At 36.8% G+C, this 18,499-nt stretch overlaps 1 protein-coding gene and 1 non-coding gene across 3 annotated transcripts in view; both read right to left on the bottom strand.

The window, feature by feature from the left end:
- Positions 1-850: 850 nt before the first annotated feature.
- The window catches only part of LOC113395967 (protein croquemort-like), a 29,524-nt gene continuing 11,875 nt past the window's right edge, over positions 851-18,499 (bottom strand). For both annotated transcript variants that reach the window (XM_026633723.2, XM_026633724.2), the window contains exons 4-11: positions 14,603-14,728; positions 13,517-13,726; positions 5,690-5,898; positions 4,610-4,718; positions 3,818-3,978; positions 2,926-3,030; positions 2,459-2,606; positions 851-1,239 (exon numbers count right to left, since the gene is read on the bottom strand). In XM_026633723.2, the coding sequence (XP_026489508.2) occupies positions 1,129-1,239; positions 2,459-2,606; positions 2,926-3,030; positions 3,818-3,978; positions 4,610-4,718; positions 5,690-5,898; positions 13,517-13,726; positions 14,603-14,728 (1,179 nt within the window). In that variant the 3' untranslated portion in view covers positions 851-1,128. The remainder of the gene's footprint in view (positions 1,240-2,458; positions 2,607-2,925; positions 3,031-3,817; positions 3,979-4,609; positions 4,719-5,689; positions 5,899-13,516; positions 13,727-14,602; positions 14,729-18,499) is intronic.
- Trnas-gcu (transfer RNA serine (anticodon GCU)) lies at positions 1,622-1,703 on the bottom strand. Its single transcript has one exon. It is a non-coding gene; the product is annotated as a tRNA-Ser (tRNA).

Genomic DNA, 18,499 nt, shown 5'->3' with positions numbered 1-18,499 from the left:
ATGTACAACCTCCCCATACTATGTGAAAATTTGAAATTAAAACACTTTTATATTCAAATTATATATATATATAATTCCCCAATGGATAAAGTTCTTATCTAAACTATCTCATTAGCACAATGTGCTGAAATACTTGAAAATTTTTAACAATATTAAATATATATATACATCATAGTCACAGTCTTTACGTCATTAAATATTTTCCACTTATTACTATAACATTGTATGTAATTAATTATCGGATTGGCCGCATCGTATCGATAAGTGTATGACAGCTATGATTAATTGTAGCCAGGCTAAGATAGGCATCAACTATGACTTCTCCAAATTCACTAAACACGAAGTTTGAGAACACTTAATGAAATTCATATGAATTTTTTACCTTAATATTTACTTAGTACAGAAATTAAAATAATATTTTATTATTTATATAAGATTTTTTCCTGCATTTTTTTTTTGATTATTTGGTGCAATGATAATACAGGACTAGAGTATTTTATTACTGCAAGGCGTTAGTTACCACAGTGGCGGGAAACATCGAGTGTTGACAGCTGTCAAATTAGATACGTTTTTAAAATAACATTATACGGACCCATCGTCGGCTGAAACCGCAGTACCAAATGCCATAATAAAGAAAAAAACATTGAACACTTTCAACAAGAGATAAAAACATTTAATACACTAGTGTCGTTATTTGTAAGGCACCATCAATCGTTGTAATATTTTGTATGCTTTTACTAAAGCTGAAAATGTTTTAGACATTATTAATAACAGTATCTATGCCCATAAAAATAAGTCATTATTTTATAATTAAAAAGAGTAAATTTAATCTAGCAATCATATAAAAAAAGATTATTATTGTTATTCTTATGCAAATATATAGCACCATTATAGTATGAATATATTTATATAATCTTTATTTTTACATATAAAAATATTAACAGTAAAGTTTAAAATTAAGTAACAAAAACATTTTTGATTGATTATAAAGAAAAATAATATCATGTCAATCAAATTAAACCTCAAAGTTAGAAAACTTCTTGGTCAATGGTCAGTATTTGATACTATATTACTTATGACTATTTACGGTAACAATTGACATAAATTCATCCACATCTACCGCCTCGATCACTGTATTTCTTCATGTGGTGACTCTAGAATCGGCGAGGTATCAGTTGTCTTTAGCAATTTTCTCATTAATATAAATATACCACCTACAAGCAGGAATACCCCGATTACCTTTAAAGAAAAAACGAAAATTAGCTGGGGGTCGATTGAACACTTATTTAAATTAAAAAAAATAATTACATAGCAAGAACAGAACTACCGTAAAGTTTTCATATCTAACGATAAGTCTATTAATAACTAGGCTGGCGCCATTTCAAGTTCTGCTAAAAACAAAACTAACATATTATAACATTACATTCAAACCAATAAAGAAATATTTTAAAATATAAATTACTAAAAAAAAATGTAATATTTATAAAATTATAACTTTTAAATGTTTATCCTTGTATAAACTACATCAAAAATAATAAATTAAAAAATATACATATATATATTTGTGTATACACATCATTACTACCACTTCATTTGTACGTATTATAAAATAAAAATATATCGACGAGGATGGGATTCGAACCCACGCGTGCAGAGCACATTGGATTAGCAGTCCAACGCCTTAACCACTCGGCCACCTCGTCGCTTGAGCGTATGATCAAAAGATACGTACGTACTTATTACGATTTATAAAAAAAAAACTTAAAATACCCTACATAATAAGTTTTGATATTTAATCGAACAGTTATAAATAAAGTTACACTATTTTTTGTCTTGCCTTGTTTGAAAAATCATCCTAGATGTATTTTAAACAAAATATAAAAAAAATATATTTTGGAACGTTTTCTTGCTAAAGGTAATTTTAGATTACAAAATTACACCATTAGGTACACGATATACAATTCTGCCAACCAACCATAATTAGTATTTTTTTTTTAAGAAATATGAAGGCGGACTGCCGATTGGACCACCTCGTGATAAGTGGTCGTTATACAATTAAGTGTGTTGTAATCTATGAATTCAATTGATCTTTAGTACCTTGCTATGAATCTTCTCATCTCTATTTTTTTTTTCTGAATCGCTGTGATTTTAAAAAGTGATGCTTGTATATTGAAGAAAGGAATTTAAATATATATTTTTACTTTAACAAACTTTTACGAGTACTTTTAAACCGTCTAGCGCTAATATTGAATCCAGTCGCTTTTCCGATGGGAGGAATGAATGAGGAAATGGAGATGTAATGGATTAAATAGCAACTAATTTCAGTTAACGATTACGAATAGGAGTTGATAGAAAATTTCTGAAAATTCTGAGCTTATATGGCCCATCACTCTGGTATTTATTTAAGTCTGTACGTTATCATTGAACCGGCTCGCCGGAGGCCGAGTGCGTGTCTCACCGTGAGGGCGTAGAACCCGTAGGGCAGGCCGCTGCGCAGGTTGAGCGCGAACCGCGCCAGGCGCGCGTACTCGTCCGTCACGCGCACCTCCTGGCGGAACCAGAACATGGGCACCAGCGTGTCGCCGTCCGGCAGCTGGTTGTTGAGGCTGCGGGCACACTCCGCTATGTTATATATATATGTAATCTCGGCGACCTGATGTTGTTGTGGAGCAGTATACTCTTCTGTTTTATACAATAAACAGTTCTTGATCGAAATGTCTCCTCTACTCGTAACCACTATAATGTTACTTCCAAAGTTCCGGTAACAGCTTTGTCAACATTCAAAACGCCATTTTTTCTCGAATCCACAGTGAATATCACAGACTATTCGAGATCTCGACTAGATCTATTATCGCCTTTGCGAGGTGTTAAAAAAATATTATACTGCAAATAAATTAAGCTCGCAGTACTGAACATATATCTCACCTGAAACCCCGGATGTGTCTGACTAGGAGGTTGATTTGAAGCTGCGCCGCGACCCGCAGCGGCATGCCGGTGTACATCTCCAGCGCCAGTTGAAAGTTCATGTCCCTGAAACATATTAATCCAATTTTAATAAAAAATTATACACTACACATGTTAACCCTTTAGGGACATCAAAATAAATTTTATTAAGGAATTCTTTGAATCGTCAATTGACAGGTTAAATTGAATGTAACGCTAACACCGGTTTGGAATATAAACTTCTTGGAGGTGAACAGGATCTCCAATTCACACCATTACATTATATACAATTCTACCACCAAATATCAATATTTATGCGGACTGGCAAATGAGCCACCCGACGACAAGTGGTCATCACCGCCCATAGACATAGGTGCTGTAAGAAACTGTAATCATTCCTTGTATCTTCAATGCGCCCCCAGCCCTAGGAACTCCCTTGTGCACGTAACACTGGCTCATTCCCTTCAAACATATGACAAAGACGGACTTGCCCAAAGCCCTACCGCCAAGTGATGGTACGATTTCATCGAGTTGAATCACTCGATTCGAGTGAGATAATGTAATTACAAGCACATCAGACATAAATTTAGCTTCCAAGGTTGGTAGAGGTTGCCGATGTGATTGATTTTTAATATTTCTTACGGCACCGATGTCTATGGGTGTTGGTGACGATTAAAATATGGTGGCCTTACGCGTAACTATTTTATATAAAAAAAAATAGTTGCTATTATTTTTATTTTTTTTAATGCATAATTATTTTTTTTATGGTCCTATTTTTAACCTCTATGGTGTTAGTAAAGTATAAAAAACATGACCATAACAAGTTTTTACGAACTAAATATACAGTATATTGACGAATGTTACTTCTACTCACTCATTAGGACTAAGACCCTTAATCTTTTTGGGGTAGTACGGGTCAGAGTTCAGGAAGTGCGGCTGCGACACGAATGCCGGCGCTCCGAACCGACACGACGACACGTTCAGGGCTCCGGACTGGATGCAGTTATCATCTCTCACTTCATCGCAGTAGCACGCCTGGTGAAAATGATTATTTTACTTTAGATTGCGTCTGATAGCTAACTGTAATGGCGTCTGTAGGTGTATACCGCATACGTAAAGTTGAGTCGCATGAAAACCATTTATCCCGGTAATCGTTATCGAAATAATATTAAAATACTTATTACGTTAAGTTATGGCATTGTAGCACTTCCTCTTCGTTTCACAATTTAAAAAAATATAAGTAAGAGAAATGAATAAACAAATTATCTGTTTACGAATTCACTATTCGTTAGTCGCTTTTTGCTCCTAAGCTATTTGTCACAAAATTTTGCTATTGATATCACCGTATTGTATAATACAAGACCAAGAGAACCTTCGGCTTATTTTTGGAATATATTTTTCAGAATATTTTTAACGATTTTTTAAGCAATTGATTCGCGCAAATCGGGATTCTACATCTCTGTCGCCGAATAAATCAGTGCGGGACGAGACGTTGCGCTGAACCGACCTGTGACAGTTCTCTCCATACACAGGACAAGCTCGGTAACACCCAATCGAGCAAGGTTCACGACGTATATCTTAAAGTTCCACTGATACTCTCTGTTAGGGAGATGTTTCCTCATACTGTTCAATATAGTGTAGTTAGTAAAAAACGTGACTGGCTCACCTTATTGGGATACCTGTATCCATTATCAAAGAGAGATTCGTTGGCCGCGTACAGCACTCCGTCGATGCCTTGTATCCTAGTCGGGCCGACTTTAGCGAGATTCATGTAACTGAAAGTATAACGGAACGTATTATCATTATCATCTTTCGAATTTTTTATCCTAAAATATTAAGGGATCAATATATGTCTCATATAGTTAACATATTCATTGTAAATAGCCTATATCTTGCTTGAGTTGACAACGACACCGAAAATATACACAGTCCGGAAATTTCCTAGTGCTAGACATAGATCTCTTCTCTTTGGACCCCGTTCCCCCTAGCTGTACAATACGTTTTGGTAAAAGCACACGTGGCAGATTTCACCTGACCCATTCATTACGATGGCTTCTTTCATCGCTGAACACGAGATGAATTATATATTATTAAATACCCTTCTCTTAAAGAGTCGAGATGGCCCAGTGGTTAGAACGCGTGCATCTTAACCGATGATTTCGGGTTCAAACCCAGGCAGGCACCACTGAATTTACATGTGCTTAATTTGTTTATAATTCATCTCGTGCTCGACGGTGAAGGAAAACATCGTTAGGAAACCTGCATGTGTCTAATTTCAACGAAATTCTGCCGCATGTGTATTCCACCAACCCGCATTGGAGCAGCGTGGTGGAATATGCTCCATACCTTCTCCTCAACGGGAGAGGAGGCCTTAGCCCAGCAGTGGGAAACTTACAGGCTGATTATGTTTATGTTTATGTTTATACCCTTCTCTTAAATAAGCCATTGGAATTGTTTACTTGGTGGTAGGGCTTTGTACTAGCCCGTTTGGGTGTGTAACACTTACTCAACCCATATTCTACCGCGTAACAGCAATAATTAGCACTGTTGGGTTTCGGTTGACGGGCGAGTGACCCAGTTTCACTAGAGACACAGGGGATATAACTTCATTGTTCTCATCTTTGGCCAAATCTATATGCAGTGATGACCACCACTTACTATTTAGTGTGTGTGTATACTCACAAATGATGTGAAGCATCCTACATGAAATAAAAACCATTAGTAGTACTAAGATAACATAACTCACGTGCAAATATCCGGAGCAAAGATTGTAATCTCGGGTTGTCCAAGCTCAGGCGCCCACAGCTCCCCGGTCGACCCCCTCACATCCCCGCACTGATCCCGGAACTCTGTTCTGTTGGAATACTTCCACTTCTCCAAATTACCGAGCTGCGAGAAGTCATTCTCGCCCGTGTTCATTAAGAAAATACCATCGTACTCTAGACTCCCGTTACGCTGAAAACAAGAAAAAAACATTTATTAATTAAAGTAACACCTTTAAATGTACTTTCGGGCTTGGTCGTCGCTTCTTTTGATGAGAAGGTTGAGTGTGTATTCCACCACGCTGTACCAATGCGTGTTATCAGCCTGTTAAAACAAGTGTATTCATATAAATAGAAACCACGAAAGTTTTTAAAGTATAATGCACTCATTGCCACCATTGGCATTTAATAAATAAATAAATAAATATTGGACAACATCACATACATTACTCTGATCCCAATGCAAGTAGCTAAAGCACTTGTGTTATGGAAAATCACGAAATGGAAGTAACGACGGCACCACAAACACCCAGACCCAAGACAACATAGAAAAGTAATGAACTTTTTCAACATCGACTCGGCCGGGAATCGAACCCGGGACCTCGGAGTGGAGTACCCATGAAAACCGGTGTACACAAAAATTTAAATTAAACAGACAGGAACCTAATTAAAAATGAAACTTATTATATATATTGCTCGCTCCCTCTACGTCACACTTTCCTTTTCTCACGTGTAACGAAATATGTCCAAACGTGACGCGTTCTTAAATGCTCTAAATTTATCATCCACCCATCGATTATATGGCATCGCCGCCTTAAAAGTGTTACTTCAAAACTAAAATATACAGAAATCGACTATACTTCAAGTGTATAGCCTAAACGGACATCTGTGTCATACATGCGATTATCGAGTTACATAAAGAGCAGTCGGCGAGACCTTTATGTAAATCAAATGTTCTGTTTGGCAAACTTCTATATATAATATTGTATTTGATATCTCTAAAGTCCGCCATATTATTAGTTTAAAGTCACATAGCCTACAACCAGCGTACGGTCAAGATAGCATTCAACGAAAACTCATTTGTCAAATAGGAGCTAAAAAGCCTCGGATACACTAGAGAACAAATGGACTACCATGATGTAAAAAAGGTTTTCAAAAACTAAGTGGGGAAATCCCGAGACAAATACCGCGGAACATGTTGTAGGCCACACTAGTCAGGTTGCCAATAATACTGGTTATATACTCATAAAGACAACACTCTGGCAAATGGCGCGACGACGCGGGTGCGCTCGCTCTCAGAGCAGAGCAAGCAACATGTTCGCGTGACGTAAAATGTTGCGGGACACTGTTCAACGTTGCAGCGTCACGTAGAGTGTTGCGGGAGAAAACGTTACTCAATGTATTCGTTGCTTTATAAGATATTCGAGAAAAGATCAACATACACGTAACGACCTGCTGAAGTCCTCCGTAGTCGGGTTACCATTACAGGGTTTTGTGTGCTGTTTATTTTGATTCGTTGACCGATAAGGGTTTACGATAGATTTTCTATGCGTCATATTAAATGAGTCACGACGACCCGACCTACTGCGCAAGCGTTCGCTTATCTAAATCTTTTGTTAGTCGAAAGAAACCAGATATATATTTGAAATATTCGCTGAGTTTTCTTTACGTAAGTACAAATACTTTTCATTTTTTTTTAATAGTCGAAGTGGAATAGTTGCATTGCTAGGCTGCCCAGTTATTAATTTATTGAAAATAGGTAGGCAGATTTGCAAATGGTACGGCAACCGCTTCGACACTATAAAATAAAATGATTAATATCTTATTTGAATATGTCACCAAGCTTGGAATTGAGATGTTATGTCTCTTTTCAAATTAATACACTGTCTCACTCACCTTTCAAAACGTAACATAACCATAAATATTTCTGTTTGCTGGTAGAATATACGTTGGATGGTACCTACACTTACGATCGTACAAAACGCTATCTACTAAGTGAACAAAATTATAAAACACGAAACTGTTTATCAACAAATAAATACCATATTTACACACAAGTCCATAAACGTTTATCGTGTCCTAGTAATAAATTTTATGACAGGATTTATTGAAACGAGTCAATAACATTAAGAAACAATAAATATCTAAATAAAGTATATCGTTAAGTTTTATTGTTATATGTCTGTAGGGGTATCGACCAATTGCCACCAGGTAGGGCTTTGTGCAAGCCCATCTGGGTAGAAATCACCCATTCATCAGATATTCTACTACCAAATAGCAGTAAGTTGCCGGAAGGAGAGCTGTTGGGCGCAGAAAAAAAGTCTTGGCTGTGCAACATCCGAGAAAGGACGGGAATTGCGAGTGCTGTCGAACTCTTTCGCCTCGCGAAGAACAAGAAGGAGTATTCAAAGCTGACTGCCAACCTTCGCTAGTCGGAGTGGCACTCGAAGAAGAAGAAGAAGTTCCTTTTTTTAAGGGTGAGTGAGCCACTGTAATACATACATATGTATGTCCACGTATTTCTTAAAAAAAATTACCTTATCATGATTATCGTAACGAAAATGTACGATAAAAATATACAAAACAATCAACGCTATTCCATTTGACGATCTTAGCGACAATATTGACCTACTAATGTATGTAGCTATCAAAATAAACATTATTAATAAAATAAGACCAATAGTAATTTAATATGTATGTACATATATATGTTTATAATGTGTATAAGAACTGAAATTCATAATCAAAAGAGCGATTTAACAGAAAAAACCTTACTTTTTATAAATATTTACAACGACGACAACATAATTAAAACTTCTCCATACAATTAGACGTCGGTTGTAATTAGTTTGGCGTCGATATAATCATTTGTACTTGTGCAAGTGAGGCAAAAAAGACGATCACTTGCGTGTAGTCCATTCCAAGGGCAGGAGGACTGAAGATAAACAAAACTTAGTTTTACATATTCCATGCGAGTTGCTAATCGATGACCTCCGTAGTTGAGTAGGGTGTACACCGGTTTTCATGGGTACGCCACTCCGAGGTCCCGGGTTCGATTCCCGGCCGAGTAGATGTAGAAAAAGATCATTAATTTTCTATATTGTCTTGGGTCTGGGAGTATGTGGTACCGTCGTTACTTCTGATTTTCCATAACGCAAGTGCTTTAGCTACTTACATTGGGATCAGAGTAATGTATGTGATGTTGTCCAATATTTAGCTCAGCTATATTATGCGCTACAAACAGTTTTTGATTAACATATCTTTATTTATAGTACAACATTATTCTTCTTTAGTATGAAAATTATTGTAAGGATATTATTTACTTTAATTTTTGTTCCGATAACAACTCCACCGACGTTAAAAACGCCAGTTTTTCACGAATCCATAACGACATTTTAGATCTCGAAAAATGTGTGAATTTGAGATCAAAGTCATAATTTATACACAGAATTTCATCATTTAAGTATCGAACACCCAAAATGAGAATCAAAATATTCTTTATTCAAGTAGGCTTTTGAGTCGTTATTTTAACAGAACTATATTAAAAGTAAAGTAACCACCGTTCGTTGTTGATTCCACCGTGAACCGGCAAGAAACTCAGCAATTACTCTTTTCCAACGTTTGAGATACATTATGTTAGTTAAATACAATTATAAAATAAAAAATCCTGCCTGAAAGTCAACACGTATTAGCTCCACGCTTTTCATCACCAATATAACCTTGTGTTGAATATTATTTTTTTTTTTTTTTTTCAAATGATGAAACTAAGAAACCGAAACGAAATAATATTTTTTTTATATTTATGGTCGCATCAATTGTTAATTTCTGTACATCGTTCAATGCAACATTACGATGAATTGTAAACACATTTCAAATTATTTAAAGGTGCATCGAATTATACAGTAAGCGAAAGTTGCTGCGTTCCGATCGAAGAAATATCGTAAGTATTTTGTAACGCGTATTCAGTCGGCTGAACGCTCGTTACGAAATCAATTTTATACTGAAATATATTTTAGAACAACGTGGTTTAATAAAATAATTACAATAAAAGGTCTTTTGACATTATTTCCGTATTATAGTTAATTTAAGAGCACGACCAAATTAAAAACATCAAATTCAAATCAAAAACTATTGTAGTATATTTCATTCCTATAAAGTTTTGATTATGTAACCTCATATTGTTTCCTATTGCTATTATTTTTAATCTGTATCTTTTTAATGTGTGTAATATTTATATATATAGAACTTTCTTTTAATGTTTATTTGTATTGTTACAAATATGATTGAATCACTTCGGTTCAAATCGAACGGACTATCCATAATAATATTAAGGGGTACAATTTGTGGGGGGTAATCTGCGGAATTAATGATCTAGGTCTATTTTTTTTCATTCATAGTTTTTTTTTCTTCTGGTTAGTAGTGTAGTCTGCTATGTTTCTACATATATAGCGCTATAGAGTATAAATTATATTAACATCATATATAGTTTATATACAATTGAACTCAGTATAAAAATATATCCAGGGACAAAATCAGCTTAAGTAAGTACTATTACATATTTTTGCGTAAAAATACACCGTCCACGCGAGTGTATACGGCACGAGGAACTGCATTGAATATTAATTAAACGAATACGATCGAAGGTTACATTTGTCTTTATGTAATGCACGATATATACAGAGAGAAATCAAATGGATTCATTCATTGTTATCAAGTCGTAATAGAGTTACAGACTGAACGATAAAAGGGCCACAGCACACTAAATTTGGCGACGCGACGTTGCGTTCTACAGCTAAACGTTCTGCGACCATGTGTGTAGATACGGGTCTAATGACAGGAGGATTGAAGATAATTACATAAACAACTTTAACCTTGAATTGACAGAACATCATTGGTCGATCTATTATATTATATATGGATTCATATATAGTTTTAACTATTAGCAAACCGCACGGAACATGTATAAATCTAGAGTTGATGTATTTCAACTTATTACAGCACAGATTATAAAACAAAGGGCAGGTAAACGCACGGAATGTTAAAGTGAAGCAACAGAAGCGAATACAAAAACAAAAGCGATTACAAATTCCCGATAGTGTAGTATTTAGCGATTTGATAATCCGTCAATAGTCTTATGTATTAATAGTGTAACCCGATTTATGTCGCAGTTATTATGGGACGACGGCTGCACATAAAGAATCGATGGTGGTCTCATTCTGAAGAGCTCCAGCCGTACATGTGCAGAAAAATAAAAAAGAATATTCTTGATTGCAACTTGACAAATTGTTACTACTAAAAATTTACTAGCCGGATAAAGAAAACAAATACGTAAAACGTACGAACAGACGTAGTCAGTTTAAAATGAAATTAAATCAAAATAAAACCTGTCATAGGTTTCGAAATTCCTAAAAACGTGTTGAATAAACGAAGCGAAGTTTCGCGGGCGACGTATTAACAATTCGTATTTGCTTCTGCTGCTTCCCTGTGACATTCCGTAGACTCCATCTGTATTTTCTTTTATTATCTGTACCTTCACTGGAATGGGCCAGTATTCTATTACCAGGCATGAGCTCATTTTTTATCTACGCATAATGTGAGACATTTCGTTTGATTCATCGGGGTTCAGAGGTCAAAAGTCGAAGCGATATGATCACAAGTACAGAGGATGCGAAAAAATACAATTATCTCTCGTGACATATTTTCCTTTTAGAATTTATAAATAAACACACCGATTGCATATTAAGTAACATTTTAACATTTGGTAATTTGCAATTCCGCCGGGCCTAGATAGTGTACAGCGGTTGATAAAAATTATTGTTCGAAAAAGGTACTAAGGTTTTTGGTTATTTACGGTAGAAACTATACTCCGAACCGGTTTTACGTTGAATACAATTTTCTAAAATGACAATTCAAAGGTGCTTGTAAAAGCTTACTTGAATAAAGTATATTTCGCTAAATTTCGTTTGACGAAAAGGGTCAAAATTTATGGAAATTACACATCGTGGAAAATGGTGCAAAAAAAACCTTACTCGTTTAAAATCATTACAGCAAATTTTATCATCTTTAAAGATTGCAGATGAGCAGATACATCTCAAACGCGTCAACAATTACTAACTTTTATTATGACAGCTGCCGCCATTTTAGATTCCCTATGTCCTATGACGTCACAATAATCAAATTATAAGTGTTAATGTTGTGAGACTCGGTAGTCATTTATATAATAAACAGATTAGTCTTTTCCTCATAAGAACATATGTACCTACATACAGTAATAAAGGTTTTTAGTTAGGTATAAGTTTAAGCATTATAAAATGATAAATTAAACTCGGTGGAACAAAAACGTAACATGTTCGTACTCAAGGTTGGTAATAGTTAATATTTATTTTAGTACTAATGTCTATGGAGTGATAATAGCCAGTTTGACTACCTATTTCAATAAAAATAAATATCAAAAGTACTGCACTCCGTATCCATGTAGGTAATACAAGTCACCTCATTAAATACTCACGTCAAGAAAATTAATTTCGTCGACAAGTATTGTCGAAAACAAAACAAAATGATTACTAAGATTCAGACAGTCAGCTCAAATTTCAATTGAAATGTTTATTTGAACTAAATACATGTCGTTTCGAAACGAAAGCATATCATCGCATAGAACACATACAAAATATGACCAATGACAAATATTCATCTATTTCAACAAAACAACATTTAATTAAGAAATACTATTCCCAGTGTGAAGTGTACGTCGCAATTATAAGAGGAATTACCGCTTCTTAAACGATTACAATATTTTTAGAGAATACGAATAAGTAACATGACGATTCACAAATGCTTTTATGAGCCTACAATTTTATATTTTAATGGAATTACAAATTATATAAAGAATAATAAATTTTCAAAAGAAAAAAAAGCCTCAAATTGCTTTCTGCAAGCCCGCCAGCGTTATTCGCCGGGGCTAGGGGGTCTCTGTATCCCGAGAACCTCCTAAGAATTGGAGGCCCGCAGAAGTGGGACGTCACGGTAGTATGCGCAAGCAAGTGACGTCCACCGAAAAGACGTAATGGGTACCGTTGCTTTTTTAGTGGGTATTCCGACGCCTTCAGCGTCGGCGAGCGTATTTCCTCTCCAGTCATTGCATATTAAACTGCCAAACAGCAATAGTGAGCATTGTTGTGGTCCGTTTTAGAGAGTGAGCGATTCAGTGTAACTACAGGCACAAGGGACATAGCACTAAAGTTCCCAATGTTGATAGAGCATTGGCGATGTGCGGGATCAATAATTCTTATAGTATTCATGTCTATAAAAGTGGTGATAAGATACTGTTAGAGACGAAAATATACTGCGACAGCCAATAGGAATTTACGTCATTCGTGTTAGCGAGAGTGAATGAATGAATGAATCACTGTATGAACGATTAAATTGCATAGATATTCTGGTTACAATAAACGTAAACAGTTAGACTGTGGGTTTAGCGTTACGTACAAAATAAAATAGCGACATTTCGGATAATTTTTCTCTTATATCTGGCACACGCTTTAGAAGAAATCACGCTTCATTCGTGGCAATCACAGTATAAGCCAGTCGGCTTTCTCAAGTAAGGCAAGATGGAACAGTGGATGGAAGGCGTTTATTTTCATGGAAAATTTAAGATGGAATTTGGTTCCAGGTGTATCACCAATTAATTTTGACCTGGTTAACCGGCGTGGGTAACCTCCAATAACTCGTAACGGAACAACGTGGTGTAATATGCTTAAAATAACGTTCTAACTCCTATCGGGATCAGCTTTAGAGAGAAATAGCACACTTACCGTATAAAACCATCCGAACTTGTCATACGGTATCGTGATTGGCAGATCCGGGAAGCGCTGCGCGATGTCCAATATCGGGTCATCGATGCCATCGAACAGCCAATCGGATACATTCGCGCTAATGAACATATTGTCGTGGTACATCCTCATGAACACGTCCACTGGCACTCTGAGGATAGTTGGCTGGTGACGCATCACGTATGCTACCGTCTGCAGTGAAATTTTATTAATGTTGTTATTTATATACGAATTCATTTCCTCCCGAAGTTTCATCCGCGGTTGAACGCAGGTGTTAGGTACCCAATGTGTCTTTATGCAAAAATTCCTAATGATCGGTTGACTATTTAAAACGTTAAAGTGTAACAAAAAAATGGACAAACTCACATTCGCGTTTATAATATGCAGCAGATTTAGCAGTGTATAATACAAGAGCAATGAATCAGTACTTTTGATTGCTTGCCAGGAGGAGGATTATCTTATCGGACACGCTACTAACGTGCACACAATACCTTAAAATTGTACTTTTTTTCTATTTTAAACTTCTTTACTCTTTTAATCGTTTTTAGAATTAGAATAAATTAAACATGTACTTTTTTCTTCGTCAGGCTTCTTCTGTTTTGCATTGTAATATAAAAAAAAAAAAACATTTTTTTATACGTCAAACATTAAAGTTAAATTTACAAAGCTGCATGAGGTACAACGTTTGCGTTTGGTGGTCTCGTCTAGCCAACCTTCGGGCACAAGTTGAAACATGTTTGGTAAGGGATACAGTAAATTAAATGTATGTTACGTATTGTTACATACAAATTAAAATATTAATTTATATTTCATTGACAAAAATGTCCACGTCTCGCTAGATATATCGTGGAATTAATTGTTATTCCATTTTGTACGTAGGAGACTGATATATTACTAATTGAGAAGTTTAAATTAAAAGACGTTAAGATAAAGTTACCCCATGCATTAACTCACTTAAATTTCAAATTTCCAAAAATCCTACGATAAACTTATGTTCTAAATTCAAACTTTCAATAGTATCAGTACACAGGTAATATCTCAAATCGTTATAGTGTTTAGTTTCCTTACCGCGACGATAGGATTTATGCTGACGATCATATCAGACAGGCTTCCATTCGACATTTCCGGGACGTAGTGCCAGAAACGCTCGTTGTAGAACGTAACCGTTCCATTGTCGTTCCAGGTTATGTTTTTCTGTTGACAAAGGTTAAGAATTTTAAACATGTACATTTTAAAGCTCAAACCAAATGTGACCAAAAAATATACTTTATACACATTAGAAGAACTTTTAAATATAGAATCAAATCGAATGGATCACTGCCACCGGTTCGGATGAAGTTTCTACCGAAAGGAACCGATAAAAAATCTCGACAGCCTATTCCAATTCGAAATAATATACATTTCACAGAGTTACATATTCTCTGGTTTCTTTCATCATTTCTTGATTGATATATTTTATTTATAATTCAAAACACTATTCCAAACAACATAAATCCACATTAATTTTATTTGCAAAGTTACGTTAATAAATCGTCATACAAAACTGGAATTCGTCAAATAATTTCGAATAAAACAGATCAATCAAGATCTCGGTCAATGATATCGCATCGATTAAATGTCAAATTTGTTTATTTGTCTTTATTACTGGTTCGATTATATATTATTATTATTAAAAATACACAATTATATTTTACTATTCGCGCCGATCGAATCTCACACAGGATGTTAATCAAGAAGAATCCGATTAAAGCGATATGTTATCGAGCTAATTATGTATTTCGACATTCTGATATTATATGTAGGTAGTTTTATCGTCTTTTAAGATTTTTCCATTATTGATATTTGTATTTATAGAAATGAACACAAATACTGCTACTAAATAGGCCTCAAATCTACATGTAAGTTGTTTTCTTATATTAGTGAGCTAACAAGCAAATTGGTCATAGACAAGCAAACATAGACAATGGCATTGTAAAAAATATTAACCATTCCTTACATCGCCAATGCGCCCTCAACCTTGGGAACTAAGATGTTATGTTCTTTTTACCTGTAGCTGTACAGTACCCTAGTATCATCATCATCATCATCATCATATCAGCCTGTATTAGTCCACTGCTGGACATAGGCCTCCCCCAAGGCGCGCCATTGAGCCCGATCTTCGGCCCTTCTCATCCACTTCCTACCAGCCACCTTCCGTACATCATCGCTCCACCGTGCCACAGGGCGTCCTACACTACGCTTGCCGATTCGCGGTCTCCACCCTAGCATACTCAACCTTCAAACTGAAAACAATACTACTAAGTAGGTATTGCTGTTTTAGCCAATAATGCTGCTGAACGAGACGGCCAAACTTTTCGAAAAGGTCCTCGCAGCCCGTCTTGTTCAGCACCTTGAGGAGGTCGGTCCGGGTCTTTCAGAGGCCCAGTATGGGTTCAGGGCAGGCCGATCAACAGTCGACGCCCTGGACGCCCTGAAGACTCACGACGATGGAAGCGGTGGCCCGGGGGCAAGTCGTCCTGGCGGTGTCACTCGACGTGGCGAACGCCTTTAACAGTCTTCCATTCGAGATGATCAGGGAGGCACTTCTATCCTACGGGGTGCCGACCTATCTGAAAGGACTGTTGGAGGCGTACCTCCAGGACCGGGAGGTTCTATGGGTGGGGGTCAATGGGAAGCTAGTCCGGCATCAGGTAGGCTGCGGCGTTCCACAGGGGTCGGTTCTCGGCCCAATCCTGTGGAACGTTGGTTTCGATTAGCTCTTGAGAACTCCCGTCCTTCCCGGGATGGGGGTGCTCTGTTGCGCGGACGACACCCTCATCACGGCGATAGGCCGGGACTTTCGGGACGCAGCCCGCTTGGCTGAAGTCGGAACTGCTCTCAACGTGGACCGGATGGAAGCGCTGGGCCTGAGGGTCTCCATTTCGAAAACGGAGGCTCTCCTTTTCCACGATCCACGAAGGGTACCCCCTCGGACGGTGATCAAGGTGCAGGCCCAGATGAAGTACCTGGGCCTGATCCTGGACTCACGATGGAGCTTCAGGCAGCATTTCGCTCAACTCGGGCCGAAGCTCATCAACGCCGCTGCCGCCCTGGGACGCCTCCTACTAAATGTGGGAGGGCCGGGATCGCTATGCCGGCGACTATATGCCGGTGTAGTGAGGTCAATGGCGCTGTACGGTGCCCCGATTTGACTAGGAGGGTTCTCAGTACCCCGGGAATCCCCCCTAGGAATTGGAGGCCCGCATAGGCGGGCTGATCGTCAGGGCGTCACGGTAGCATGCGAAAGCGATCCCGTGGCGCTCACCGATGAGACGGAGGTTTACCGGGTACCGCTGGTTTTTTAGTGGGTATTCCGATGTGCCGCCAACATCTTGGGCACCGGCGAGTCCCACATATCCCCCCACTTCCACGTGGGGGAAACGCGTAACGCGTTTTTCCAGCGGAAAAAAAAAGGTATTGTTGTTTGGCGGTAGAATGTTACACAAAGTTCTTCCTGGCCACTTCCTAACTCCGGGCTATCAGAGAATTTCTTAATAAACAAAACTCAAACTCTTATAAAACCCGGAAATCGACAAAATGACACGACCCGGAATTTGAATGGGGTCTTGTAATCTGCAAGGTAGGCTACGAGGCAAGCGGAGCAATTGCAACGGATTGTTATTACTAATATACAAGTCGTTTACACTCTATTGCGGTTGAGTCTATTGCAATAATGTATGTGTTCCTTATTATTGCATATTGAAATTCATATATTTTATTCGTTGTCAGTTTGGGTACCACCCATTATATATTCGCCAAGCTGCAATACTTGGTATTGTTGTGTTCCTGTTTGAAGGGTGAGTGAGCCAGTGTAACTACAGACACAAGGGACGTAACTTATAATTCCCAAGGTCGGTCGCCACCGATCTTACCGCCAAGTACCATACCATACCATACCATGCCATACCAGAATATACATATTACAACTTAAAAGAAAGTTTCTGAAGTTAAGGTATGTTAAAATGATATTTAGATAATATTTTATATTTAAGAGATATATATATATATATTAGTAATGCTAGTAGAAAGTAAGAAATCAAAAAAAAAACCCCCGAGAAATAAATTTAAAAAATAAAATCAACAAAATCACAATGACGGATTAATTGTTATCGACAGCTCGATAGTGATCAATAAAAAGTACGAATTTATCATTTCGTGATTGTTTAACATATACAATGTAATACCATCTTAATACTGCATATCTTTTTATAATACTTGACAACTAAAGGCAAAGGAAACGATTCGAAATTACGTAGATTAAAAAAAAAAAAAAAGATATGCCAATAAAATAAATCCAATTGTCCTTTTAAATGTTATATAGATAATTTAATTATGACACGACACTTAATGCGGGTAGAACCCATTGGGTAGCAGTCACTAACTAGTTAGTGCATCACTAAACTGCAATATATTTTTTTATAATACTCAGTTTAAATCATATTAATGATCACAAGTGACAAGGCACCAATGCGTACTATCGACCTTGTGCAAGCCAGTCTGGAAAGATAGCACCCACTCATCATATATTTTACCGCTAAACAGCAATACTTAGTATTGTATATATTATATGAATATGTTCTGTGTTAAAGGGCAAATGTGCCAGTGTAACTATAAGTTAGGCGCGCACAAGTAATTATAATACAACACAAGGAACACAACAAAACTATATTGAAATATTAAACACACATACATACATGCATATCTATGTATGGTCTATTTCAACCACAAGAGAACAGAAACCTAATAAACAACTTTTGATTTTTGAACTTTTGACTTTTTGGTCGATAGCTTGAATAAACTATGATGTTCATTATGGATTTGCGAAAAAATGGCGTTTGAACGTCGTCGAAACTTATCGGAACTTTGGAAGTAAAATTAAAGTGGATATAAGTAGTTAAGCGAAATAGTGTTTATTATAATTAGAGA

Source organism: Vanessa tameamea, chromosome 10 (assembly GCF_037043105.1).
Source record: "Vanessa tameamea isolate UH-Manoa-2023 chromosome 10, ilVanTame1 primary haplotype, whole genome shotgun sequence".
NCBI classification, from domain to species: domain Eukaryota; kingdom Metazoa; phylum Arthropoda; class Insecta; order Lepidoptera; family Nymphalidae; genus Vanessa; species Vanessa tameamea.
The sequence above is the reverse complement of the archived record's forward strand: the minus strand, read 5'-3'. Positions and strand labels throughout refer to the sequence as shown.